Source organism: Manacus vitellinus, unplaced genomic scaffold, assembly GCF_001715985.3.
Source record: "Manacus vitellinus isolate BGI_N305 unplaced genomic scaffold, ASM171598v3 scaffold_53_pilon, whole genome shotgun sequence".
NCBI classification, from domain to species: domain Eukaryota; kingdom Metazoa; phylum Chordata; class Aves; order Passeriformes; family Pipridae; genus Manacus; species Manacus vitellinus.
This window is the reverse complement of record NW_021940637.1, coordinates 4,025,782-4,053,588: the sequence shown is the minus strand read 5'-3', so window position 1 is coordinate 4,053,588 and position 27,807 is coordinate 4,025,782. Positions and strand designations below refer to the sequence as shown.

The window sequence follows — 27,807 nt, the reverse complement described above, 5'->3', positions numbered from 1 at the left end:
TTAAAGAAAAAAGACATTTTCCATTTAATGCCAACAGATGACTCCATGAAATGCTCGTGCACCTCTTAAGTCATTGTTTGATTCCTTTGTTCTGTTTGGACACAATATGTTTAGTAAAACTGAGTTCAAATAATACAAAATGTTTTAGGAAATATTTCAAAAGGCACGTGACACAGAACACCATTTGGGTGTAACCTGTCCCATGCCTTCCCCTTCTTTAGTCAGCTTGGAAGCTCGTGGTCCACGTTACTGTGGCTCCTCCTGTGTTAGGGCTGCATGTGCAGCTCCCTGAGCCAGGCAGGAGGAGCTTGGCTGCTCTGCTGGGAATTGTTCTGCTAAGAATGTTCTGCAGACATTTGCACAATGTCTGAGTTTTCCAGCTGTGATTGGAGTAAAGGCTTTATAGCCTATGGAGAAATCAACTGGTGGAACCTGGAGCTCTGCTGTAAGATGTGTGCTGCACATTGCAGAGTGATGGAAAAATAGTTTTTATTTTGAGGGGTTTGTTGGGGGTTTTTTGGTCTCTTTTTTTTTTCATTAAAAAAGAGTTGTCATAGGTATTTTTTTGTGGAAAACCTTTGAAGTGAGTTTTACAAATTTGTATTGAGATCCTTGCTTTGATATTAGGACTATTTAGAAGTACTTTGAGGGGCTACATTTGTATCAGAACTTCCCATGAAGACTTACCAAAAAAGCCTTGTATCTGTGTGGAAGAAGGAATAAATAACCTCTCAAAATGAATGCTTTCCTGACTATGTAATGCAACTATGTAACTGTATTTTGGGACCTACATGCTATAATTTTCAAACGCGGTATTTTGACCTGGAGTGTCACTGTGATGAATAGCTTAGTCTTGTGTCTAGACATCATGCTCTGCTGGTTGGTTTTCCACGTTCTTAAGCAGTGCTTCTTGCCACATCTCTCATGTAGGATTGTATCAAAACCCTAAAGAGAAACAGGAAGGAACACTGGGATTTTGGAAACATGTATTTACTTCTTCCTTGCTCAATAGCTCAAAACCGGTGTACTTGGCTCATAAATTAAAAGGAAACAGTTACATTTCATTTGTATTTCCCTGGCCTTTCCCTTCCTACTGCAGATGGAATGTGCAGATTTTCCTCTGGACTACTGAAACATTGATCTGGCTAAAGAAGATAAAACAAGGGTTCAAACTGTAGTTTCAATTTTCAGAGCATGCTGAGATACTAACTGGCTTTGCCACAGTGTGTTATACTATGTAAGGGCAATTTAATTTCATTGTGGCTGTTTATCATAACTGTATCAAAAAAAATACAGTTTCTTCTGCCCAGACCTTATTTTTAGGTTTTCCTTATTTTTAGGTTTTCCTTATTTTTAGGTTTTCCTTTCTCAAAATCACATTTCAGTCACTTTGGGGACTTGCATGTAAATATTGCCATGTTGAAATGCTCATATATATGAAATTCTAGAGTTCTGTTCTCATAGCCCACCTGCTGAGAGGGATGCTCTGCAGTGAGCAGCACTGCTTTATGAGCAGGTGCAGGGTGTGACTCAGAAGCTGGTGATATGTTATGGCGAACATATCTCATTGCTTTATTACCTTTTATCACTTTAAAAATCCCAGTTTCTTAACAACTTGTTCTAAGTGTATATTTAATTTTAATGCCTTAGCTGGCTCACTTTAGTGTTGTAGGTCTGTGCATTCCCTCACTGTGTGACTGGTTGTACATTATCAAATCTAAATCCTCTGGTTGCCTTCTAGGATACAAATGTACTGTACGGTGGTGCAGCTCTAGGAGTGAAAACTCAGCTTTTGCAGACATGTGCTTTGAGATGTAGTCAACATCCCATATAACTGCAACAGTAAATTTCCAAGCACAGTATAGTGAAACAGTCAAACTCAAAGTAAATTCTGTTTTAGTTGTGGTATTTCTGTCAAACTCATTCATGTTGATGTGTGGCTTTAAAAATTATAATAGTACCTACTGTATTGTGGAGTTTAAATTCAGCAGCATTTCACACATAGAGTAGTTATTTGAAGAAAAAGAACAGGGCACAATGGTCTTATTTTGCTTTAAACACTGGGGATTTATTGTACATTCCATAATGTATATTTTTGTGTGAATATGAGAAATGTGTTCACCATATGTTAGCATTTTGAATGTGTAATTTGTGAAGTCAGTGTTTGTGCTCTTTATCCTGCAGCTTAGCAACATACAACACTGAGGAACAAAAAAATGCCAGTAGCTTTAATGGCTTGTTAAGAGAAATTAATTGGAATTTTTTCCCCGTGATTAGCTGCATATCCTGCAGCCATAACCTCAAGATACTGATTTAAGTCCCTGATAGTAGGATGTGTACAGAGCAGTTATACACTCAAACTGTTCATTACTGTGTGTATCAGAAACATTCCTGTGTGGGAATTTCTTTTTCAAGTAATTGATCTCTAAAATTTGTGCTTAACATATATGGCTAGAGCAATTAATATATTTTAATTTATATTCTATTACTGCACAAGATAGAATATGTTTTATTTCTTCATCTTGTAAGTCACTTATTTGTTTAAAAATAAATGCTGTAGTTTTAATCAAATATACAGCTGGTTATTACTCAGAAAAGTAGTGATAGAGTTAAGCTCTGTATAAAAAGTTTGCTTATAAATTTTTTTTTGTTTGTACAGCTGAAATTGGCCAGTGGTTATAGTAACATATAAAGGAAGACTCTTTTTTCCCTCAATTATCTGTAGCTGGAATAGACAAAGCAAGGAAAAGCAGACCAAGGGCAAGTTCGCGTAGAGGTGAATGGCACTGCCCAGGTGCAGAGATTTCTTTGTGTTCCGTTTTGTGTTGTACCTGCATTCAGGTCTGTGCATATTGAAAACCAAGTTTTAGAATTCCAGGAAAAAATATATACTTTTTTTTGTTCTTATTTGTATGTCAGTTTTTAATCTTGATATTTCCCTACCATGCAACTTTATTCCTTACTGGATTTTCCAATTCTTTCTCTTTGCATAAGTTACTCTAATTCACTGAAGTTCCTTCCCATAAGCACACCAGTGAGGCTTTCTTGTACTTCACTGCCTTGTTATCAACTTTGGAATTTTTATATTTTATTTTGAAATTTTCCTTCCTTTTATGTTCCCTATAAAAAACCCTAAACTGAGAAAAAGTAAAATCTATTACTACCTTTACTGGAAGACTTGATTTGCATTTGTAATAGGGAAATGGTAGAATGTGACATAACACTGTTAATTGCTCCCTACCTTAACCTTTTGGTGAAGTGTATGCACACTCAGAGTCATTTCTTCTTTGTAAGGCACCTCTAATGCCTTGACAGAATTTGATGAATGTGTGTGTAGGTATTTGTAATGAATCTAGAGCGTCCTTTCGTTTTTTTGATCCTCTGCTACATAGAAGTCAGATTGTAATGAGTTTTATCACTTTAGAAGTAACAGTACTGTTTTTTGGCAAGACAGAATAAACTTAAAAGACAGTTTATGCATATAGGTAGCTCAGGCTGATGTTTGAAATCTTAACCGTGGGTTGGATGAGAGTGTACTTTGCAACTGTCATAAATATGAAAGTACCCAAACTCTACTATGATTACTGACTGTGCTCACTAGCATGAGTAAGACTCACAGTGTGGAACTCAAATATATGCAGGATGATAGGGGTTTGGGCAGGGGATGAAGTGAATCATGCTTTATTCTTGAGCCCTGCCAACCAAATAGAGATTTAAACACAGACAGCTTTGGAGGCACTGCTGATGTAATTGTGTCTGAGGTTGGCAAACACCAGCCCAGCAGCTGGAACAAGTATTCCCAACTCCTCCCTTGTTCCAATGCAGCTTTACTGTTAGTGCTGCTGTCTCTGTTTATGAAGCCACATAGTGAATGGCATTTGAGGTCTGATCTGGACTAAAAATAAATTACTTCTTCCCCCTCCTCCCTAGAAGAAAAAAAAAAAAAACAAACCCCGTATTAATTTTGACCCTGTTTAGGGCACAGAATAGCTGTATGAACTCTTGATCTTGCCTGTGCAAGTGTGAGACAGCAGTGGGGCAGGGATGAGCATCATGGAGCAGGGATGAGCATCGTGGAGCATGGGGGCTCAGAAGTGCTCTCAGGGGCTGTGTTGTTGAGGTCACATATGCAATGACACGTTCAACCTCTTGTCCTGCTCCCTGTTACAAAAACACAACTCACAAAGATGTCACTTCAGGAACATTGGAAGGAAAAAGTGTGTGATAGGGCAAGTTAAAACCTCCAAAAATAGTATGCTTCCAGTCTGGTTGTGAATCTTAAGTGGTTTTGAATATGCTGTGATTCTTAAGATTGTCCCTGTGTTTTGCAGGAACTTTCACTTAAACAATTAGCTTTTAAGTAATTTTAAGAATTAAATTAAAAGGAGAGTTACTGGGCAGTACAAAGTTATGGCACAGCTTTCTGAATGAATTGAGAATGTCTCATAAATGGGGAATCTTGACTGAGCCTTTTTAGCCTTATTTCTGTGACACGTGTTCATTACGTGTGATAAAAGTAGACCTAAGATCTGTATTTCATATTAGAAGTGTCAAGTACATACCACCATGAGTCAGTGACTGTCCTTCATTGAGCAGGGACAGCATGAATCAGAATAGATGATCTTGCAATAGAAAGCTTTGCCCATATTCCTCATTATAAAAACTTTTTTGCAGCTGAAGCTTGCCAGAGCAAATCAATACAGGCTTCAGTGTCAAACTTCATCAGTAGCATTTATCTGACAGCAGAACCATTTCAGGAGAGGTTTGGGAGCAAGACCTCCCCACTGACATTTACTGGTTTGACTTGAGGAGCTGAGGTCATGTGATCGTAAACCATGTACTTGGGTTTTCTCCAGATGTCTCACTTTTTAAAAGAAAGTATTAAAGATTACAGGAGTTGAAGATAAAACCCCAGTCTGAAATTGTTAAAACAGCTTTGTGAATTAAATTGTATGTTAATTAGAAATAAACCCCACAGCTATCATAGAGGTGCACAGTGTATTTTTTCTTTATTTCTTTTGCAGTGTCTATGGCATAGAGTATGACCAGTTTCTGTGAGCTGCCATAGACAATGATTTCCAGTGCTGCCTTTGAGAATATGGGAAATGGTGTCATTTACATACCTAGGTTTTTTAAAAGCCTTTTACAAATTGTACTGGGTAGAGGGCAATCTGGAGTCTCAGGCATTGAAGTCCCCTGAGACAGCATCCTGCTGTGAGCATGCTTCCTCCCAGTACACGGCAAACATTTGCACCTCATCTGCAAAAGTTTATTGTGGTTTTCAATTGACTCTTATTTTTGCTCTTCCATGTGTCCTGGTGACCAGCATGTAAGGAGAGAGTATTAGATAAGCCTGATAGGGGTGGCATTAAAACTACATATAATTAAATACGTAACTTTTAAGATCATAGGAACAATTTAAACATTTATTGAGGTCTTAAGCAGTAAGTACTTACTGCTCTGCTTAAGCAGTAAGTAAATACTCTGTTGAAATGATTGTAGGTATCTGGCTATGCAAGGTAATTCTACAAGGAATGCTGCTACCCGTCTTTGTTCAGGAAACTGGCAACATCTTAGGGAGAATTTGAATTTAAAATAGTAAACACGTATTTGCATTATAAAATTTTTTTGTGGCTTTGTATCTGTAAATCTTAATTTTTTTTAATGTAAAAGAGTGATTCAGATCTCCTACCACCCAGCCACTGTACTTCTTTACTTTGAGAAATAAAGAACTGATTGGTGACTCCTTCATATGTTTTCTGACCTCTTTCTGTTATTTTTTGGTTTTCCCCATTGGGTATGATTCTGTGTTTATTCAGTTCAGTTACTCTGGTTTCAACTGCCATTGGAAAGCAAATTTTTTTCAAAATGAGTCATGCAAGGTAGCACTCTTTGCTATTGTGTCCTCTTTCTGTATTTTACCTTGTTTTATACCTTATATTAACTAACGGAAAATATTCTGCTCCAAGATTTCTGCATAGATATTTTTATTTTGCATTTATTAGTCATCACTGTCACTGTAACTGCAAATACATGATTTGGGATGTGTGTTTCCCTTGATTTATACTTTTTCTGACCTTTTTTTTTTCTCCACAGATTAAATTCGACAGTGACGGTGTCTGTGTTTGCTGTGAAATGCAGCACCAGACATCAGGCTGCAGTAACTTGGGAGAAACCCTGAAGCTGAACCCTCTGCAGGAGTGTAACACAGTAAGGCTGACCCTAAAGGTGAGGCCCAAAGGAGAGGATAACAGTGTATTGCAGTTTTAACTCAGCAAGGCAGAAGTGTCTGATGGAAGAAGTAGCAGTTGGTGTTCTCTGTGTTCATCCACTTTTACATGCAAAAAAAGTACCTTTATCCAGCAGAATGTAGTGCTTCTATGCATGAACCATTTTACACACAATATCTGCATTTGTGTGGGTAACTCTCTTGTTAGAGATTATTTAAGAAACAGAAGTTAGAATGGGTTAGGACTGATGCTGGAAGGGGCAAGAACAGGGATCTGTCATGTTGCTGTTCAAGGAAGGTAGGATCAGAGGTGGTGGTGTTTATTCATGTTGTGGTAGACTAAAGAAACAAATCACTGCAGAATGATGAGCTATTTCATGCTGTACTGCTAACTCAGAAGTAGATTACAAAAGGACATTACTTTGGGAGAGGATAGTAAGTGTTCTTTCTGGATAATGCTGGAAACATGCTTATAGACTGCTTTGCAATATTATAAGAAGTTTAAATCTTGCATTTTGTGTTACACCTACCCAGATAAAAAATTGAGAGCAAATATTAAGAATACTGTATGTGTGCATTAAAGTTCAATGTAACTGCCCACATCATTGTTTTGCTTTGTTGACACCAAACGTGGTGTTGTTTTGAAAATTAGTAAGAATTCAGTGAAAGAACTGGTCAGAAAAAGGAACCCCAGCCTAAGAGGCAGATATTGATTCATTCTAGGTTTAATTTAGTGATGAACAGAACTATTCTACATCTGGGACTCTCAATTCAAAGTATGTATTTTAATAAAATTAACAGAAAATACTGGAGTAAAGTAGAGAAAATCAATATGAGAAGGATCTTAGGGAGGTAGTTTATAGGGTGGGGCCTGAAAAAGCTAAGTTATATTGATATTTGAAGATACAGTTTAAATTTCAGAATAGGTAGAAATCTTTTAAGAGGTATGCAGTAAATACCTAAATGTTCTTTAGCTTTGTTAAGAAAAAGAAAAAAGCTACCACCGAGTAATAGAATCAGGTAGAAGTTAAAGTGTTTTTTTTATGGCCCCAAAATTAAGGAAGAACTCAGCTTCAGGTTTTGATGAGGATGATAAAGGAGACAGAGCAAGAACCTACTGGGTAGCAGGAATTTACTAAGTGGAAAAGAAGCATAACTTGACACAGCTGGTCAAAACATAATAATAAAGTGCTGCTCAGGATGCTAAATTCAGGGCTGTGTTCTGTCGTGCAGTCTCAGTGAAATGTGTTACGAGAAGGTAACTTCTCAGAAGGACATTCCTCAAAATATGACAGATGCAGAAATATGAACCTGTCATGCAGGAAAAGCTGACTGGCTAATTCCATAAAAATAAAGATTGAGGGAGCATATGGTTGCTTCCTGTAAATATGTTAGTAACTTAAACTTTAATGAGAGAGAAAACAACCATTTACCTTTGAGGACATTGTCAACATATGAAGTGAGTAGAAGTGACATATGCTGAAAATCAGGGTAAGGTTTCTAACCAATACAGCTATTAGAATACAAACAGAAAATGTAACATCTTTTACAGTGTAACTCAGTCATTTATAAAGGGAGTTGCCATGTCTGCTTATGCTAGAAGAGAATGGATTTAAACACAGGAGTTCCCATGAACATCACCTGAGTTCAGTTTTAATTACGTTTAGAAGTTTTCATCTAAGAGTAGTTAGGAAATAACTTTTTCAGAAAGTTTCTTGCATCTTTTTCAGTTTTAATTCTAGATTTGCTTTCTGTTTGTCTTAGTGAGCTCTCTATAGCTGTCTGTAAATTTAAGTACAGCATTCTACTAAGCCCATACGAAAGAAAGTTACAGCTCATAAGGTAAACAGCTGAGAGTGATACAGCTCACCCTCTTTAATTGCAATTAACAACTGCAATGTGATTTTAGGGGAACAGATGTTTAGTACCAAAAGCTCAATTGTGTTCATTGTTTGGGGAGCCAGAGGGAGAGAAAATCTAGAGAACCAGAGTTAAGATTATACCCCTTTCTGTATAACATTATGTAGGTTTCATGTTCCTTCTCTTTATTAAGAGTGAGGTAAAAAGCTCACATTTCCGTTAAGCCATCTCTGTTTTTTAGTGGGAGCAGCTGTGGAGCTGCATTGTGAACAGAACAATTGTGCATGTATCACCTGTCTGATCTTGTTCCCAGGCAGCCAAACAGGACAAGGAAAAACAACAGTGGCTACTGATCTTGTGTATGTTAAATTGTGCTGGGATCATGCCTTGCATGATATTGAGTAGGGGCTTTTATAGTTGCTTTGAAAAATCTCTAAATTTTTTTTATTTTTTGTTGTTTCTGTTCTGAACCATCTCTTCACGCTCCTTTGTAAATCAATCCTTCTTCCTTTCAAACCCTGAATAAGTTACTGAAACCAATATCTATAGTCACAACTATATACGTATGAGTATACATATATACATAGATATGAGTACTGATTGCAAGTGCTGACTGATCTATAAGATGAGTGCTAATTTCTGTGATTGTTTGAGTAGTGGAATTTCAGCACAAAATTGTATGTTACAGTAAAACGGACAAAAACACTGCCATTTCACTGTTGTAAAGGTTGGGGACTCAACCCATTTCAAGGATGGTGAATTGGTGGGGTTGGGGTTTTATTTAGAAGGTATCATACTTGTAGTCTGGTCTGCACACCTCCAGTTCCAATAGCACAGTTACATGATGTGCTGAACTCCCCAGCTCTGCAGGCACCCAAGTGTGACCCATCTGCCCTGGTTTGTGATGGAGAGACTTTCTGGTTACTGGTTTTCACTAGAAGGTGCGTTTGCTACACAGTTTCCTGCAATTAAGTAGTCCTAAACTGCCCCAGAAAATAAGATTCCTTGCTTTCCTCTGGATACTCAGGGTCAACGATCTGTGCTGCTGAAGAATGTCGATGTCTCAGTATCTGGATTTTTTACAATAATCAGACTTCTAGAACAGTTCTGTCCTGTGTTAGGAAGTTACTTGATTTATTTCAAGCCAAATGAAAGCAAAAGCAAGTCCTACATATTTACAAAATTAGTTAAGAAGGTTTATTAAGAGTCAGATATACAGAAATGAAGTGATGGCTCAGATGGGATGGCTTTCATTAACATCAACGTAATCTGTTTTTCCACAGTAAATGTCTTGGTTTATGGATGAAATTTTAAGGAATTGAGTTTTTATTGTAAAGTTAATTGAAGTGTGAAGACTGAATTTTTCTGACAGCTTTCATCTGTGTCATGGTTTGAGAGCCCCAAAATCTAATTCTCGAGTCCAAGCCCCCCTCCTACATCTCAGCCCAGTGTGAGATGGGTTTTCCAGACAACACATGAGACTCAAAATGGGGAGAAAGGATTATATTACAATGACTGTACTCTGTACAAATGAATATTATAACACATTACACACAAAATCTCAACTATCTCTACCATGATAAAACAGTATTTACAATGGATCAAATCTCTTCTCTCTCCAAATAAAAGTCGAGGAGGGAAGAAGGAAGAGATCCTTTCCACTTGGAAGTGTCTCTAGGGCAGCAGGCTCTCTTCTTTCATGCAGCAGCTGTAGCTGGATCTCTGCCAGTACACACGAGGGGGGTATCTAAGCTCCTCTCGGCCCTTTGACTCCAAGCGAGGGTCTTCTCTTCCGTGGGCTGCGTTTACCAGGACAAAAGTTGCTTCACCACGTCATATCAATGAAGTACAGGAGCCTTCGTGACGGTCCTTATCCTCAGGGGATTCAAATTCCCTTACAGAGCTTCTGTGCTCTGTCTCAAGGCAGCGGGGGGGCAAAACCCTCCTCTGCATTCCTTTGGCCTTCCCGGTCCAGCTCCGGGATGCCTTGAGCTTCTCTGCTCCTTTCTTTTCGGTGCTGTAGCACTCTAAGACTCTTCTCAAGTAGGAGTCCATCATCATCCTCCTCTCTAGGAGGTCTCAGAGGGGTTTGGGGAGTTTGTTTCAGTTCTTACCCAAACTCTCTCTCTCTCTCTGTAGAGTTTAGTTCTCTCTCTGCTGCTGGCTCTCTCTCTCAGACAACTCTGTGTCTTCCTTGGCTGCATACTGTCTCTGCTGCTTCTCTCTTTATCTCTTGGCTCTCTGCCACTGTCTTCTGTATGCTGCTGCCTCTGCCGCTGCTCCGGTGGAGGAGAAAAACTTCCAGCTTCTCAGCTACAGATGCTTAGTCCAGTCTAACACTGTTCCAAGTCCCTGTAGCCCCCCAGCCGGGTCTGGGGGCACTCAGCCCCCAGTGGGGCTGGGGGCCCCTTCTCGTGGCCTCAGAACATGGCCACCTCTCCAACAACAACTACAATTACCCTTCTTTTGCGGTCTGGCGATATGTTTATATTTTGCAGAAGCACTCATTGGTTCAACCCCCAAGGGTAACCACCCCCTGGGGGTTTACCATTTTATAACTTTAGGGAGAAAACTGTTTTTCCCCTCACCACAATCTGTGACAATTATTTCTTCTTTCTAAACTCAGAGTATTCTGAACTTGTTAAAGACATACGTGCAATATTTTGAGAGGGTGAAGTTAGGTATTTGGAAGTTTCAATTATTTTGTAATGTACTATTGCTGTCTAATACTTGCATGTAAGAAGAGAATGGTATGCTGCTTTGGTTTAGTAATGATCCAACTGAGTCTTTTCAATTACTTTTAACAGCTTACTCAGTCCAGAATACCTGCAGACATTTGCTATTTAAAGAATTGCTTTCTCTTTTACTTAAAGTGCATCTTTAGAATGGTTTTGTGACTACAGAAGCAAAGAGAAAAGCTGATTCACTCCTCTCTGTTCAGCATAAGTATTTGGCTTGGAGCTGCTGAAATTCAAGTACAATATAAATATTAAATGCCTTTTCCAGGTTACTGATTCTATTTGTAAGCTAGGCATCATTATTAGAGATTTATGTACCTCACAGTTCTTGAAGTCTTCTGTGTGAATCTTCCCTTTCTTCTCCTTTGAATCCAAGTTAATTGTTACTGAGTTTGTTGATAACCAATCCTACTCATATATATAATTTTTTTTCCATTCGGAACATACTTTCACTTGCACAGCAGAGAAGGATGACTCCTAACATGTTCCTTGGAGTTATGAGAACAGGCTTTCCTCAGATTTGCTGTATGACCAAATGTAATATTTTAATTTTGGTGAATGACTTACCTGAAAGACTTCATAATCTACTTAACCTTGGATAAAGCTCAGTGTAGAATGAGTAATTTCCTGTCAGATTTTTAAATGCTGGATTTGTTTCCCGTTACTTTACAGGTAACTGAAAATACTCCCTACACTCAAGTGTATTTCCCACACTAGATACCATCAGAAATAGAGAGCTTCACAGTGGGCTTTGCAGTCTGAAGAGTTGCACTACTTTTCCTTCCTCCAAAGTTTTGTTCCTTGCTTGGGCAACAAGTGTACATGGATGTAAACCTATTCCGTGGCTGAAAAGCTGCCTCTGTGAATGACTGAAATCTGTTTATTACATTCTTGTTATTTTGTGGAACCTTAGTCTTTCAGGAGTCTCCAACTCTCGCGTCTCCAATACTAAATTTATTGCAGACACCTGAGTTCAAAGACATGCAAACTCTCATGCAGGCAGAGCAAACCTTTTTGAGTTTACTTTTCTTAAGTAGCAGCTATGCACTGCTCCCTTAAAAATATAGTAAATATTTTAGATGCAGGTGAAATAAGGAATTATATTATACTTCCGTACCTGAAATCTATTTTTTGAAGTGTTCTCCATGTCTCCATTTACAGTTCAATGTGCGTTTGAGACCTGTATGGTTCAGAATTGATTCTTGAGTCTTCTCCGTAGTAGAGCAGCTATTTTTTCTGGTGTTTTTCAGACGTATCCAATGAGAACAACTGAAGTTATAATTTGAGTTAAAGGATTGTTGTCCTTGAATTCATGAATAAAAGAGGTACAGTGACACTAATTTCATGGATGAAAAAGCTTTACTGCTCATTATGTCTTCTCAGGATACAGTAGTATGGGAAACGAAGCACCATAATTGAAGTCAATCAAGGAGAAAAGAAATCATCTCACAGAATTGCAGAAGTGAAGCTGGTTTTAGCCATTGATTGGTGTGGATGTTTAGATCCATGTGTTCAGGGCTACTGATTACACAGTGTTCCTTTTACACATCAGTGAGCTTATTTTGCTCCTTTTATTGTATATTGACTGAGGTCTCAAAAGTGCAAAGAACTTAAGAACCTTAAAGATTACAAACCTTTTATTTCCACAGGAAAATAATCTATTGAGCCAGCAAAATATGAGTGTGTTGTAAAGGGAGTTGCCAGTTCAATACTGTTGCACAGACTGGAGCTCATAAGTAATGGATTTGTGTTATGTAACTTTTTTTTTTTTTGGTAATATGAACCTAAGGAACACATTTCAGAAAACATAATAAGTAATTTAAATGTTGTAAGTAAATGTGGAGACAGAGGAGTAAGTGGGGACAAAAGGCAGTTATATGTACTTTATCTCCTTCTAGAGCAAAATAGGTTTAAAAACAGTTTGTGAATTCTCTGTAAGCAGCACAGCTGGTTAATTTTCTGTATAATACTTGACAGAGTGAATATTTTGTGGTAATAGTGGTTCATCTGTGTGGTAGGGTCAGTGTTGAATGTCAGATTCCCTGGTTTGATGTTCATGCCTGTAACTTAATTGACAGTACAGTTCATTGCTATGATATGAAGAAGCAAGGGAGTGATTAAATATTTACCAATATCTTCATTTGAGTTGTGAATATGTCCAGAGATTCCTGTTTTAGTTTGGCTTACTTGATGCTTCTGAAAGGCACCTGATTTTAGAGAGAATTCAGCTCTAAGTTTGTTTTCTAAGATGAAGGAACTCTGTGGGTATGGCCCACCATTAGAGCCAATTGATCGTATTCCAGTTTTGCTTTATATTTTTTGTGACAGGAAGTTCAAATTAGGTCTTGAAGGGCAAAATTTCAGAGGGGTGAACACGCTTGCAGTGGGTGTTCTTTGGTTATAAAGGACCCAGCTCTGCCACTGCTCCCATCATGAATGGAGGACTCATGCCATTGTAATTTTTCATTTTAGATTCTATCTCATTCCAGAGATTTTCTTTGCTTCTATCAGGTGCTAACAGCTGTTTTAAATTGCTTTGTTAAATGATTGTTTCTGCAGTTGAGTTGTCAAAGTGACAAATCAATCAGCAATTTTTTAACTTATTCCAGTTTAATACCATCTGACTGCCTTATTAGCCACCAGTTTGATGGAAAACAAAGAAAATCAGTGTTAAGGAGAAACTGCTTTTTAACTATATTACAATATGGTTTTTTTCATATGATGTTCTTACCTAATTATATCCTAAAATTACATTTTTTTAATATGAAATAGTAAAAAAAGTATTTCAATTAAACATTGAGATTTTCAAATATACTCGGGTTTTGTATTACAGCTCCTATTATATTGTATTCTGTAGGCTTTTGGGCTGCACATTTAGAGAACACAGATTTTTTTATATATTTATATATTATTTTAATTCTGCTAATAAGGAAGAACTTTAAGATGCAGTAGCAAAGAAATAGTGTCCAAAAAATAATACTGAAAACAGCTTAAATCAGGAAAAGAAAAAGAAAAACTAGATGTTCTCTCCTGAAGTTATGGGTGGACATATGAATGAATGATAGTGTGAAGAAGATTTGAGAATCACAAGTATCCTCTGGAACCACAGCATAAGTCAAAGGTGTCTGTTACTATGGAGGGAAAACATAATGACACAGTTAATTTAGTAACTGTTTAACTGTGATAGGAAAGGAATACTGCAACCATGAAATCTTGATTTTTCACATATCAGTATTAAATTTTAATTCAGCTTTTGAGGTTTACTGAGAGAGCTACTTGGGAAAATAACTGGCCACAGAGAAACAGCTCCCAGTGCTGTCTGCCTCCAGTGGGTATGTGTCTGGATGGATCTAGGCATGCTTCCAGGCAATTCCGACAGCTGCTTCCACTCTGGAGGGGATTTGTGTCCTCTGCAGTTAGAGTTGAGGTGTATCAAGAAGATTGTATACGTAACCTGTAGAAGAATAATTCTACCTAGTACCTTATACCTATCAGAGCATTAATTATCATATAAACATGCTGAAGAATCAGATTTTTGTTTTAAAAATGCAAAAGTACCCAGAAAATTCCATGTAAGAGAAGATTGGTTCAGCCAGTTCTCAGGAGCAAATAATCATATTTCATACCATTACAGATTCATGTGTTGTATTTTCTGATTAGTGTTGTTGCAGATGTCAATCAAAAATCTGTCACTAAATCTCCTTGATTTTGTGTTTAGTATAGATTTCCTGCTCCTTTAGACACCTATAAATGTAGCTGTCTGTGGCCGGGTGCTGTGGAGAATTAAGATTGTCCCTGTTGTGGTTACTGCTTTTTCAGAGAGATTTCCTAGAGGACATGGTGTCCATTTGTCACTGTGTTTCAGCTGCAATCCGTGGAAGCACCTCCACTGCCCCTCTGGTAGTGTTTGGCCATGGAGGGCTTTAGATCTTAAAAGCCTGTTCCTGCTAATTTTTTATCTATAGTTGAATAAATGGGTGTCATGAATTACCTAATTATTTTTTCTCCAGGGCACAGGAAGTAAATTCCTTGAAAATGGTAAAATGCCTGAGGCTGAATAATGTTTGCAGGGTGTGGGGGGGAGTGGGGAACAGAGGAGAAGGGATTGGTTGTGTGTTGATTCTTGTTTGAGTTGAAACAGATGTTAGGAAAAGAAACCAAAACAAATAAAGAAGTACTATTGCTTTAAGAAATATCTAGTGATGGTAAGGATACCACTGTCATTGCTCAGTTGTTACAATTTTGGCTGATAGATGTCTGCTCTCTATGAATCTTTGAGATACATAAAATTCTGCATCAATGCATTTGAAACATCCTAGTTGTATCTTCATCTTCCAAAAGGTTGCATTGGGAACAATAACTTGTATGCTTCGTGTGAAAAGGGAGTGTGTGGAGAGAGGCTGTTCCTGTGGACAGTGATCCCTGCCCTGCATCCAAACAATGATGCTGAACAGCAAACAGGGAGCAGTGACCTGAGGGAAAAGTCCCAAACCACAAAGGAGTTGTGATCATTGTGAGTGTCCAACCTGGGACACTATTGCACCTCAGGGTGCTTGCAGAGTCTTACTTTATGTCTTGTTTCACGACAGTTAGCAGGGAATAAAAATTAAAGCAGTCTGACACTGTCAGGAGAGGTTTTCTGGGATTACTGGTAAAGAAAAATAACTGAAAATGAAAACATTACTTGGTTTTACTCTGTGCTTTGCAATATGGGAGGAAGTAATTATGAGGGGACATTTTGTCCTTTTGAAATGGATTAGGTTTATTCCTTATTTTTATAAATGAAAGATAAGTGTAATTGAAAATGAGCCTTGCTTTTAGCTTTTCTCTGATAAAAACAGTTGTTTTTTTATGATGTTGCTTCTGTTCTTACCTAGTAGCAGGATGAAGAGGGTAGTATTTCCGTAGGAAAGGATCTGGGGTTATGTTGGACAAAAGATGAATCACTGATGTGCTGTTGCAGAAAACCTCGTTCACCACTGCAGGATGTGTAAGGGTGAGTGTAGCTTTTAAGGCACTCGAAATAATCCTTATGCTACAGTCAGCATTTGCAAGGCCTTCAGTTGTGCCCAGTTTAGGATTCTGCATTTGAGGAAGAATGTGAACTAAGATGAGGTGAACCAAATGAAATTAATGAAAACAATCAGAGCCCTAGGAAGGTGATTTCACTTGAGGATTGGAGGAAATGAGGTTAATAGGTAATGAAGTAAAAGTGGAAAAGACTTAAAGAACTATAATAGAGTTTAGAGGTATAAAAGTCTGCTGTGTAATAGCCTGCTCTCAAAAGCTAGAGAAGAAAAGGAGCAATGATTTTCAGCTGTGAGATGGACATAAGGAGGACACGGATGGTAAAGATAATCATTGGAATAGTGGGATGAAGCTGTAGGATCTTTAGGAACAGATCAAAGAAACATCTGTCATGAGTGTTAGAGGCACAGTTGAGTCTGTCCCAAAGCTTGTAAAGTTTTATGAGGGTCTTGGAGACACTTCAGATCCTAATTTGGAGCTTCGATGTAGATTTTATTATTTGGCATAAATGGTATTAAGTTATGCACTCAGATTAGCTAAATCTAAATCTTTTGGATCTAAATGACTGTATTAAGCAATGAATGAAGTTTCTTACTGCCAGGAAATAGTCCTATTTCTACCCTAGATCTTGTCTCTGTCTTGGTGTTCTTTCTGTAGGTCTGCGTATGAACATATGAACGTGTAGGGTCTCTTTTTGTGCCATGGTTAACTAACTGAGTCTCTAGGGATCACCTTGCCTTTTACCTCCATTTGAATGCTCTAAGTGGGTCTGTATTTGAATGAGTCCTCTGTATCACCTTCTATATGTGAGTTAGAGATTGGCCCTTCCAGTGTTTGCTGTTGATGCTGATGATTCATTATTCCCTGGCTGAGGGGCTGGCCAACAAGACAAGACTGACCAGATCAGCAAGAGCAGATCTGGCTCAGTGTAAGCTATTAAATGACCGAAACTTGTTGGCCCATTTATTGCCTGCCTGGTTCCCATGGCTGGCATTTTCATCTTCAAATGAAGGTCACTCAAGGAGCATGCAATTACAGTGGTAGAAGTAAATCTGCAGCTTTCTATCATTTTTTTCAGTATTGTTGGGAAAAAGCGAGCAGTGCATTGATTTTTATAGCATGGAGGTTATTTTATGCAGTGGCAGTGACTGAAATACTCTTTTAACTTAGATCCTATGGAATGTTCTTTACACGGTGAGTGTTTTTGCTTATGGTATTGTAACAATTTTGATTTTGTTTTTCATCTGTTCCCTCTGCTGCTTTTTCTCAAATGCTTTTTACTGACTGTTCAGAATACTAACTGAGCCACATAATTGCCACAAGTACAACAGCTATGCAATTGCTGTACAACGATTGTAGCAGCTTTGAAATGTAGTCAGCATGCTAAATCAGTGTTTCTTTTCACTGGCTGTTGGGAAAGTAAATACAAATCCAGTGATTGGAAGAGAGATGAATGGTTTGTTTTTAATTATGCCATTGCTAAAAAAATGTTTCCATTTTAATTCAGATGTTTCTTTTATTTTATTCTACTTAGTAAACAAATGCTATATGTTCTATTTTAAATGTCTTGGGTTTTTTAAAAAAACATGGGCCATATGCCCTCAATTCATCAGCAGAAGGTAGAATGCCCAGGTGTAATCACTGCTTTTCTGTAAATCTAAAAATGTTTCAGGTGCCTGAAGTATGTGACACAGGATAACAGTCTCTATTTCATACTAAAGTTGATTTTTTTTTAACCCACAACTCCAAGTTGTAGATTTCAACTACTGAAAACAATGACATTTCTGTGTTGTTTTTAATCAGATGTCTCCTTCATAGTATCTTTCTTGTGATGGCTGTAGCTTGGAGTCCACTGTGAAAGCAGTAATTTGTCCTTTCTTTCTGGGAACTGGAAAATTGAATATCAATATTTCTGAGGAAATATAGCAAAGAAGGGGAGGGAAGATAGTTTTTTCTGTAACTGTTCTCTTTGCAGATTGCTTTAAAAAATATTACAAGCTAAATGAGTTCTACAGTTATTTGAGACCACATTAATTGATAGCAGTTGACAGTGATTATTATCACATTCCTAAAAACTTTGTGTCCTTCGTGTCCCTGAGTGGAGAGATGATATTCTGCTGCCTGTCTCTTGCAGGACCTGTTGTTCAGTGTGTGCGCTCTCAATATCATCTCCACCATTGTCTGTGCTTTGGCAACAGCAATGTGTTGCATGCAGATGGTTTCTTCTGATCTTCTGCAAATGGTGAGTATGTTTCAGTGACAGCACAGGATATTGTCCAACATAACATATTGTCCTTATCTGTCTCTATTCATTTGCACCTACTCTTTGCTTGTAAACTTAAGCCTATTTGTGTGTCTTTTTGTGCTGTTAGAACATGCGTGCACATGGGTGTATTTTTTTATCTGCATATATCTGTATAATATAGCATATAGATGTATGCAGTATGAATAGTTACTGTGTTTAAAATGTTTATGGATTATATTAGAGGGTTTTAATCAGGATTTTGCAATTGGGAAGATGTTATTTTTGTTAATGAGGTTATTAATGAGGTGCAGTTATATATGCACATTAAATTTTCTCTCATTACTTGTATATTATCTCCAGTTTCCTCACTATCCAGTACCATTACTTAGCTCTGAGATATTAGTTTTCATTACTATCTCGATGTGAGAATTCTAGAGAATGAGATGTATAAGTTCAAAGCTGGAACTTTTCACAACCCTGTACCAATAACAGTATTTTCATAAGGAAAACGTATTCAGCTTCAGAATAGCACTTGTGTTCAAAACAAGAGGGAAAAGAATCATTAGTCTTCTGCACAGTTAGCTACATCCCAGGATACTCTCTTGTTTTGGTGGACAAAGACAGCTTTCCTATCCCAAATGAGTACTGTAGTTTACAAGGTTTCAATGTGATGTTGAGACGCAAAAAAAGAAGAAAAATTTAAAACCTTTGTATTTTGCAGTCCAGCTGTACTGCTTCTAACCTCTCTCTATTGCTGGCTAATCTAGGAAATCATCCTGTTTAGTAAGTGAGGGCAAGCACACAAACCTGATAGCAGTCATTTGTGCATCAAGTATTTTAAAAGTTTGCATGGATGGAAGACTGGCCCAGCAAATTGTCTTCAAACCACTTAAACAACACAGAAAGGTTGTATGACCTGCCATGAAGGCATGTGATTGCTTTAAAAATAAATAAATAAATAAACAAATATAAATACAGTAGGTGCCATGGGTATTGATTTAAGTGCATGAGTCACAGAGATAAGACTGTCCTTTCTGGACAAGTATTCCAGTCCCTGGGTTACAAACTCAGTTAAAGAATATCTTTGGTGTGTGATCTGGTGTTCGCTTCGTATAGTAATGGATATAGCAAGTTAAGCACATGTGTCTATATAATGACTACAGGTAGTGCTTAAATGCATTTTTTCTTATAGCACTCCGTGTGTGCATATTGTGCATGTTGGTAGAGACTGGTAAATGGTGCTTATTTAATAACTTTGGATATCAAACGATTGACAAAATCGTTTCAGCTGATGACACGTACTTTAAATGTTAAAGGATTTTTTTCATATTCTGGGTATTTTTTCTTTTCATACAGTCTCCCCCTCCATGATATTTGCTGCAAGAATGCCCATTGACTAAAGAACTTTTTCACCTTGCAGTGGTGATGAGGAGATGAAGAGATCATCACAACTTCAAAAATATGTCCAATGTAAAATGATAGCAGTGATCCAGAACCGTAGCCATATATATCCCAGGAATCTTAACCTCCATTTAATTTAATGGTATTTAGCAGTGTAAGAGGAATAAAAATGTATAGATAACAATGAACCAAAACCAATGTTAAATGCTTCTGAGGGACATATGCAAGAAGCAGTAATCTCAATAGGAAGTCGAATTCCTTAAAAGCACATTATTTTTCTCTCTGCCACCTCATTCTTGGCGTCTTTTAAACTCTTTCTTTACCACCTGGCATTATGTTCATTTGCTTTTGCTTCCCATGCTTTGTCCTTCCAGCTTTTTTTCTTCCTGCTTAGTTGTCCGTGCTCCCACCCTTTCAGCTCCATCGACAAGAATTTTCTTCCCTCTACACAGAAGAAGGGAAATATGTATATATCTTTCTGCTCAATCCCAGTCTTTTCTTGTTTCTCAGTTTTTCCCTTTCTTTTTTCAGGTTGCTGAGCCAGATTCCTACCAGGCCTAAGTGAGCGTAACTTCCCTGGGGCTACGCTGACTTAGACCGGCTGAGATTTGACCTGAAGATTTCTTTTTCTTTCACTATTTTCAGCCTGTTGTCCCATGACCTGCATTTCCCTTTTGCTCTACTGCACCCAGAAATCTGATCGACTTCCTTTTTTCTTGCTTGTTAATGCTCGATTTGTGCTTTTCCCTGTCGCTTTTCCCTGATGTGTGCATCTGCTCTTAGCCCGGTTGTACCATGCTGGAAATTTAAGACAAGCAGCAGCAAGAGATACCACCCCTTAGATGAAAAAGTTTTAATTATTCTACTGATGCTTTTACTCTTGTTCTACAGTATTCAAGAGCTATGAAGGCTCTCCTGTAGCAAAAGCAAGAAGAGGCAATGGGGAACACCCTCCTTGGCCATCGCTGGGTTATCATTAGAGCGTCAGTTCTGTGGGTCACGTGCTGTATTAGTGTTCTTGGCTCAGAATTTAATCAGTTAGGATGGTGAATTTTTGCAAATGTCAAACAATTTCAATTTATTGCTTAACAGCATAAATTAGGTGTATAATACAGTCTCAAGGAAATCTACAGCAGTGATTCTGTGAGTACATGCTTTGTTGCTGAGTTTTGCATACAGTGAGGGTCTGATTCATACAGGCAAGCTGACAGTGTTTTATTGGAAACTACTATCTTCTGACATACTGATCTGTAGTAAAAATGTCCTAAAAATGTAAACACAAGCTCTCCAGTAGTAAGCACAGATTAAATTTTCCAATGAATTCAAAAAGGGGGTTTTGGTTTAAAAACAATTCTACCTAACAAACCTTTGGTTTCAAGTGTTAAGGAAAAAATACTGCAAAATATTTTAAACTATTTCTTTGCTTTATATTTTATTTTATATTTTATTCTAGATTGTTCCTTATTTACCTTGACTGTTTCAGAAAGTATCCCAAATTTTTCACTTCACTTTAACCTTTCTCACTGTGTTGCTCAGGCCAAAAACCCCATACCAATTGTACTGAAGGTGCAAGAGTAAGCAATACCATAATTAAATATTGAAATAACATTTGTTACGTGTTTCACGAGACAGTTTAAGGCTGCACTGCATTACAGAGCTTCCCAGAATTGTTTATTCTATGTACTCACCCCTCCAGGAAATAAATGTGAATCAAATGAGATTATATCAAAGTTCTGTAATGTGAAGAAACCTCTCTTAATAACCAGACTGTCACTTCCATGATATTTGATTTGTTGCCTAAGGCAGTTTCAGTTTGCATTTTGTCTGATGAATGGCTACTGCAAAAATGCACCCTGCATTCTTCAAAAGGTAGCTGCCTGAACTAAACAAATGAATACAAGAAATGATGCCCACTGTGGCCAAGCTAAATCATGAAGTATTACACCTATTCCACTCCTCCTTCCACTCCACATATGTTCATACAGTACTTATCCTAGAAGTACTGGCACTGATATAATTGAGTGTGTTCTGATTTTATCACCATCACTGTTAGTAGCTGTTCATGTTATTTGATACCTAAAACCATCTGTTATTTTGTAAAGGAAATAAGGTAATGATGACACATGCAAGCTGTAACATTTAATTACTGTTTTCATCAGTCATAATGATAATTCAGCATGTGATTAACTTAATAGGCTCTAGTTAATATTTCTACTCAAACACCTCACATAAAGCACCTCTGCATGAGGATAACATCTTGCTGGTATTGTTTAACCCCCACATGCTGATGAAATAGTAATAAACCCTTCAGGGTGAAGCTTCACATTAAGTGAGAATTGATTGTACATTATTACATATTATTATTTAATCTAATTACATCAAAACCTAAATATTAGGGGGTTTTGGCACAAAGTTCACTTACAGGTACTGTAAAGCCCAGAGGACAGTACCTTTAGAAATGTGCATTGCGAATTATGTACATCCATAGAAAGATCCTAAATGTAAATATGGTTGGGTAAATATTCCCTTCACATCCACGACAAATAAAATGGTAAACCTTTGGTTCAGGAAAGCTTTTGACATCTTTAACAAATATGCCATTTTTTATTAAACATTTTTTGGTAGAATAAGTATATTTAATATTTAAGACTATTTAAAATATGGTCACTACTTTGAGAACAATTACGTTGTCGCAGACCAATCCCCCTGAGACTACAGAGCTAGTGGTTTGTGATGGTTGTAGGAACAGCAACTGGAAACAATGGAGCACAAAAATTTGAATCTGTTTGCCTTATCAAAATACCTGCAGTGTTGCAATTTCCCTTTAAGATCAGGAACAAATTAGAAGAGTCAACAATGGTCCTTCTATTCTTGCAGACAGTTAGAAGCTACATTTCCCTTTAGGAGATACTGATTCCAGTGTTTCAGAAAAGGAAAACAGCAACCTGTCCAGGAGGAGGACAGTTAATTGAAGACAGAATTATAGACCCGAGTGTATTGCAAAGAGCTTCTACTCAAGATAACGTGCCAGTATTTAATTATATGCAATTAGAAATTTTTATTTCCTATTCTCAAGAATTAGCAGATTTTTATAAATGATATATAGAGACTGAAATGAAAATAATGAATTTAGGGTCTCCAAAGGATGCATTTTGAAGTTATACAGTACATTTATTAAATATGATGTAGAAGGCAGAGGTAATTATATGCAGATATGGGAAAGATTCCAGATAAGAAGATTCCCTCAGAGCACTAGTCGTGCACTTGCTGGTTTAGATAAGTCATAATTGCTGAGCAGTGAATCCCAGCAGTGTCATTTCCACGGGCCAGTAGTGCTGATCAGCTGCAGGATACATAGACTAGAGAATGTCTGTTGATGTTCGGGGGGAGTGTCCCATGTCTGGGAATACTGATGAAGAGTTCCTAATCTCACAGACCTTGGGCAGAAGGATGTACACATGGTACCACATGAGTAACTGTTTCATTAGAGAATTGTATTTACAGGTCTTACCTGCTGTTTCTTCAGCTCCTTAACTGGGGCTCCTCCATCAGCTCTTACTTCAATGTACAAAATATTCAGAACATAAATAATAAACTCCAATCATTCTCGTCACTTCAGTGACTGACTTTTAGATGACCTGTCAGTGAAGAGCTTGATATTCAGTCTGGCAAAAAGAGAATGAGTTTTCCAATCTTATTCATCTCTATCTAATGGTGTTCATTTCACCTTGCTGGGCACAGAGCTGTGTAATCGTGCCCAGCACTGCCTTCCTTGCCGGGAAGAGGCAGCTGCAGTGCCTTGCTGCAGGCTGAAAGGAGCAGAGGGGTCACTGGTGTCCAGCCTGCGGCGTTCTCTGTGTCCAGTTCTCAGTGCTATAGTACACGGACCTGGGAGCAAACCTACCTTTTCAAAAAACTTTTGCCTCTTCTGGAAGTGGGGTACTTCTAACATTTGTGTTTCTGATTCTCTGCTTGCTAACAACTTGCTGCTGAGGACTAATTTCTGTTTTGAATAAGAATTGGGTACAAAACCACAGTGTTATACAACTTTCTTGTTTGCTCTGCTGCAACCGGATGTTTTATCCTTCCCTCATAACTGCAAACCAAATAACCAAATAAGTGGTCCTATTATCAGAGCTGTTTAAATAAGGCTGTTCCACTCCTTCCAAGTTAGAGGTGCCCAATTAAAACACAGAGAATTCCGTGTGCAATGTGTGCACTACATTACACATCATTTAACACATGCTCCGATCTGTGTAACGGCCTCTTGGGTATCAGACGTGTTTCACAGACTAAAGTAAGGCCTTCTTTTGACCAAGGATGAGAGGACACCTGCATGAGTGTAATAGTTTGAATGCCAAGCTTCAGACATAAGATTAGTGATTTCCTAAAAGAGCATGAATTCTAGATCTGTATTTCATTGCCTGTGAGATTTCTGAAAGCTCTTAGCATCCAACAGCTCCAGGAGGTCAACAGAAATGGTGGAGTCTCTCACATTTCCAGAGCTGGGGGGTTTCTATTTATGCCTAGTAAATATGTTTGTAATATTAATTGATAACTACAAAGTTTTGCAAAGCTTTTTAACACTGTTGGGTATTTAGTGTTTACCAGTGGCGGTGTTTGCTGTTTATCCTTGTCTGCAACCATTTTCTGTCTGTTGCTTCTGCAGTGGTTATTAATTTAATCCCAAAAGCCTATCTAGGAGACCTGCTTGTGAGAATCGTTTCATAGTGTGTGAGTTGTGTCATAGTGTGAGCTGCAGTTTTTGAAATGACATTGAGTGCAACTTGATCTTGTTTGTACTGGTGACTGAACAGGCCAACTCCATTTTCTGTCTGGCAGTTCTTATTATTATCTGTCCTACTTGCCATCAGCATTTTGAGACTGATTATTTAGTTATAGATGTCTTATAATACCAGTGATGTGTGTTTCCTTGTGAAAGTATTTGTCAGTGTTTCTTCACCTAGTCTAGCTTTCTCAGCCCTTTGCATTTTCTTCCTGTGTCTTTTTCTTCCTGTGTCTTTTTCTGACCTGTGGAATTTGCATTAACTCTGTGCTGAGCCCCTGACAACCTTCACTATTTAAGACTAACCCTTACAGATTTTTGAAATACATTTTATTGCAGAAAGAATAAGCTTTTGCAGGCTCGTAGAGATTAGTAGGTAGGGTAGTATGGAATAAGATATGATTTAACTCCCACTTACTAGCTTTCCAATTGTTTTCTCAAGGGTGTCTGTTCTTTGTGGTAATCCCTTATATTTGCTATTGTTTCATTTCCTGCTAGTTTCCCTCTTACAGCCTTTTTCACTTTAATTTCTGTGCCTTCCAGCAGGATGATATCACACAGGTAAACTGTTGTTTATAACCCCCCCCAAACATGTGCCTTTTCATGTCCATTCTGCTTCTCACTGTCGGTGTTGGTCACAGTTCGCTGCCATGGTTTGTATTCCCAGTGGCGGTTCTTGAAAGGGATGCAAATGGTCCTGCTGTTCAACTGAACTGCACCTAAACATTAGGGCTTTTCCTTCTTGAACCACAGCCCCTTCTGCCCTGTGTAAAACCTCTCCCTTCTGTCACATTCCCCAAAATGTGTGCTGATGGTTCCCTTGCTGTCAAAGTGCCGTGTGTTTAATTGCCGTGTTCTGACCTGTGTTAAGAGCATCACTCCCAATACGTGACTGAATGAAACCAGCTCCAGGGAACTCCAGAATTGAAGGGATGGAGCTCCATGTTCTCTGGTGCCAACCAAAACTTGGGTTCCATGGCAGTATATGGAAGCAGTCTGGGAGAGAGTCAGGAAAGAAAATTGTATGGTTTCCAGAGAGCGAAAATGACCCCAGATTACCAACTCTTCTAGGAAAATGAGTGCAGTCCTGAGTCTGATGGAATCAAGTAGGGTACAAAATGTGACCTAGAGTATACAGATATTTGTCTTCATTATGATAAATTTTTATGCAGATTTTCAGTAGTTAAATTGAAGTTTGTCTTGCTTCCTTTTTTTCCTAAAAGATTCTTCCATGTATTTGGGACAGTGACAGAATGATGATTGCAGAACTTAGGGCAGAAGTTTGGAGTTTAATGGTTAATGTTAATGTAATATTACAGTTTGGGAAATGGCTGTTTAAAGATTAGGTGAGTTTAGACCAAATGACTGCAAGAATGTTTTTTTCTGTAAGACAAATAGAGAAATGTCTTATTGTACCTGGGATAACAGCATCCTACCTCATATGAAAGATGAAAGAGCATCAGACATTTCATGTAACAAAGAGTAAATCAAGTGGATGTCTCATGTCTTTTTTTCTATGCTGTGCCATCAGTAGAACACAATGGTTGAGAGTCCTTGGTTTGCTGTAAGATGTAATGATATAATGATATAATATACTCTGCAGAAGAGGTTCTCTATTAATAGTTACATGTGAAAATGTCTCTGGAGAGCTGATTAGTAAGCAGCTAATAGTTCATTTTCACAAATGGTTGAAGTTGGTCCTCCTGACTCTCTGTTGTGTTGTGTTACTACAGCTTTGACCTTTGAAACAACATACATGGAGTTTAATAGAATTAAGATGTAACTCAACCTTTTAAACATCAAAGACCAGTATTATTTCTTTCGTAATGTAAATTCAGCAGAACTACACAAAGTTAAATTTAAAAAAAACAGTGATAATAAAATTGAAGGTAATTTACCTTCTATTTGCTGGATCTCCTAAGTTATAAGCATTTTCCCTTTTGTTTCACTGCTTCCTAAATTTTTATCACAGGTTTAAACAAATAATAATGTAATGAGTGAACCTACAAAGACATGTTGTCTTGTTCCAGTATAAAAAAGGAATGTGCCTCCAGCAAAGTTTCTTAGCTGACTTGTTTTAAAATGCAGGAGATAAAGATCAAGTCAGCTACTGATCCAAGAAAAGTGATATGACAGCAGAAGCTTGCCTAGAGAAAAAAAAATTCTTTTACGGTTTTGGATTGTCTTTTGATCCCCTTTTATCCATGGGGACCACAAAGAGCCAGGTCAAGGTGGCTGTATTCCATGTGATCTGCAGCATGGTCCATATTTGATCTTGAATTAGCTTAAGCCTTTCCTAGGACACTTGTTTACAGTGTTTCTGAGATCAAAGGTATTGGAATGGCTTCCTTAAATCCCTGCTCTGCTAGAAGCTGATGAGGTTGCTGTCATAAATGTTGACAGTAATTCTCAGTATTATTAATTTTTATTGTTCAGTGTAGTTGTTTTCTTTTTGGTTTTGAGATGTTTATGTGGAATGTGTTTTTCTTACTTTCATACCAGGATTTAAAACCTTTATACCACATTTAAGTGTGCAGTGTATCACCAAACACAGACAACTATTAAGTATATATTTTTTTACAAGAATAATAAAGAATAGTTATAAATCACCCTTTTGTTGGAAGGGAAAAATAGGTGGGCTATTTTTAGTTGTTTTATTCAAAATTCAATGAATATGTGGTAGCCTATTTCTAGTTAGTTTTATTTGGGTTTGTTTTGGAGGGTGACATTTGGGGTTTTTTCCCCTGTAAGCGCAGGGCACTTCAGATGGGGAAAAAAAACATCCATGTTGTTATTTTAGTAGTTTTTTTCTATTGTTCATCAGTTATGAAAATACAGCTGATTATGTGGTACTATCATAAAATTGTATACAATGTAGAATTATTTCTTGAAAAGCTATTTGATTTCAAATGTCTGTGTTCTGCATCCTAAGAGTGACTCACTTGGAGGCCCAAGGCCTCTCTGTCTTTAGTCAAACCTTGTGTTGTATTTTGGCAATCTGACTTACCCTTCTCAACTGATCCCGAGTATTCTTATGGTTCCAGAAGTGCCTCTGATTTCAGTGTGGTTATTAATGAAATTGGATATTGGTCAGGGATGGTAATACTGAAATTTTATGGACATTTTTATTGTTAGTGATGATGTTTCTGCCATCTGAAGGAACTTGACCTGTTCATTTTCAGTTTCTGCCCCAGAGGCCGCATTCTACCAATCCTGACTGCATGACTCCACACGGGACTGTCCTGCATCAAACCTTGGATTTTGATGAGTTCATACCACCAATCCCACCTCCACCCTACTACCCCCCAGAATACACCTGCACACCAGTGGTAGAGGCACAGAGGTGATTCTTCTTCTCTTTCTTACAGTCAGGGTGTAGTTCTGAGACTAAGAAGCAGACCAGTGGTTCTGCAGACTAAGAAGATCTTTCAAAGAATATAAAGGCAAATCATGCCCTTCACTTACATTGAGTGCTTTTTTCCAGAGAGATTACAAATGGTTTGTTTGCAAACTTGTCAGG

At 37.8% G+C, this 27,807-nt stretch overlaps 1 protein-coding gene across 2 annotated transcripts in view; it reads left to right on the top strand.

Moving 5' to 3' along the window:
- The window catches only part of LOC103761350 (protein FAM189A1), a 67,443-nt gene that overhangs the window by 21,774 nt on the left and 17,862 nt on the right, over positions 1-27,807 (top strand). Inside the window, exons 3-6 of one of the 2 annotated variants that reach the window (XM_018081510.1) lie at positions 6,097-6,228; positions 17,990-18,097; positions 24,786-24,848; positions 27,470-27,630. In XM_018081510.1, the coding sequence (XP_017936999.1) occupies positions 6,097-6,228; positions 17,990-18,097; positions 24,786-24,848; positions 27,470-27,630 (464 nt within the window). The remainder of the gene's footprint in view (positions 1-6,096; positions 6,229-17,989; positions 18,098-24,785; positions 24,849-27,469; positions 27,631-27,807) is intronic. The other variant, XM_008927945.2, reaches the window with a different exon arrangement.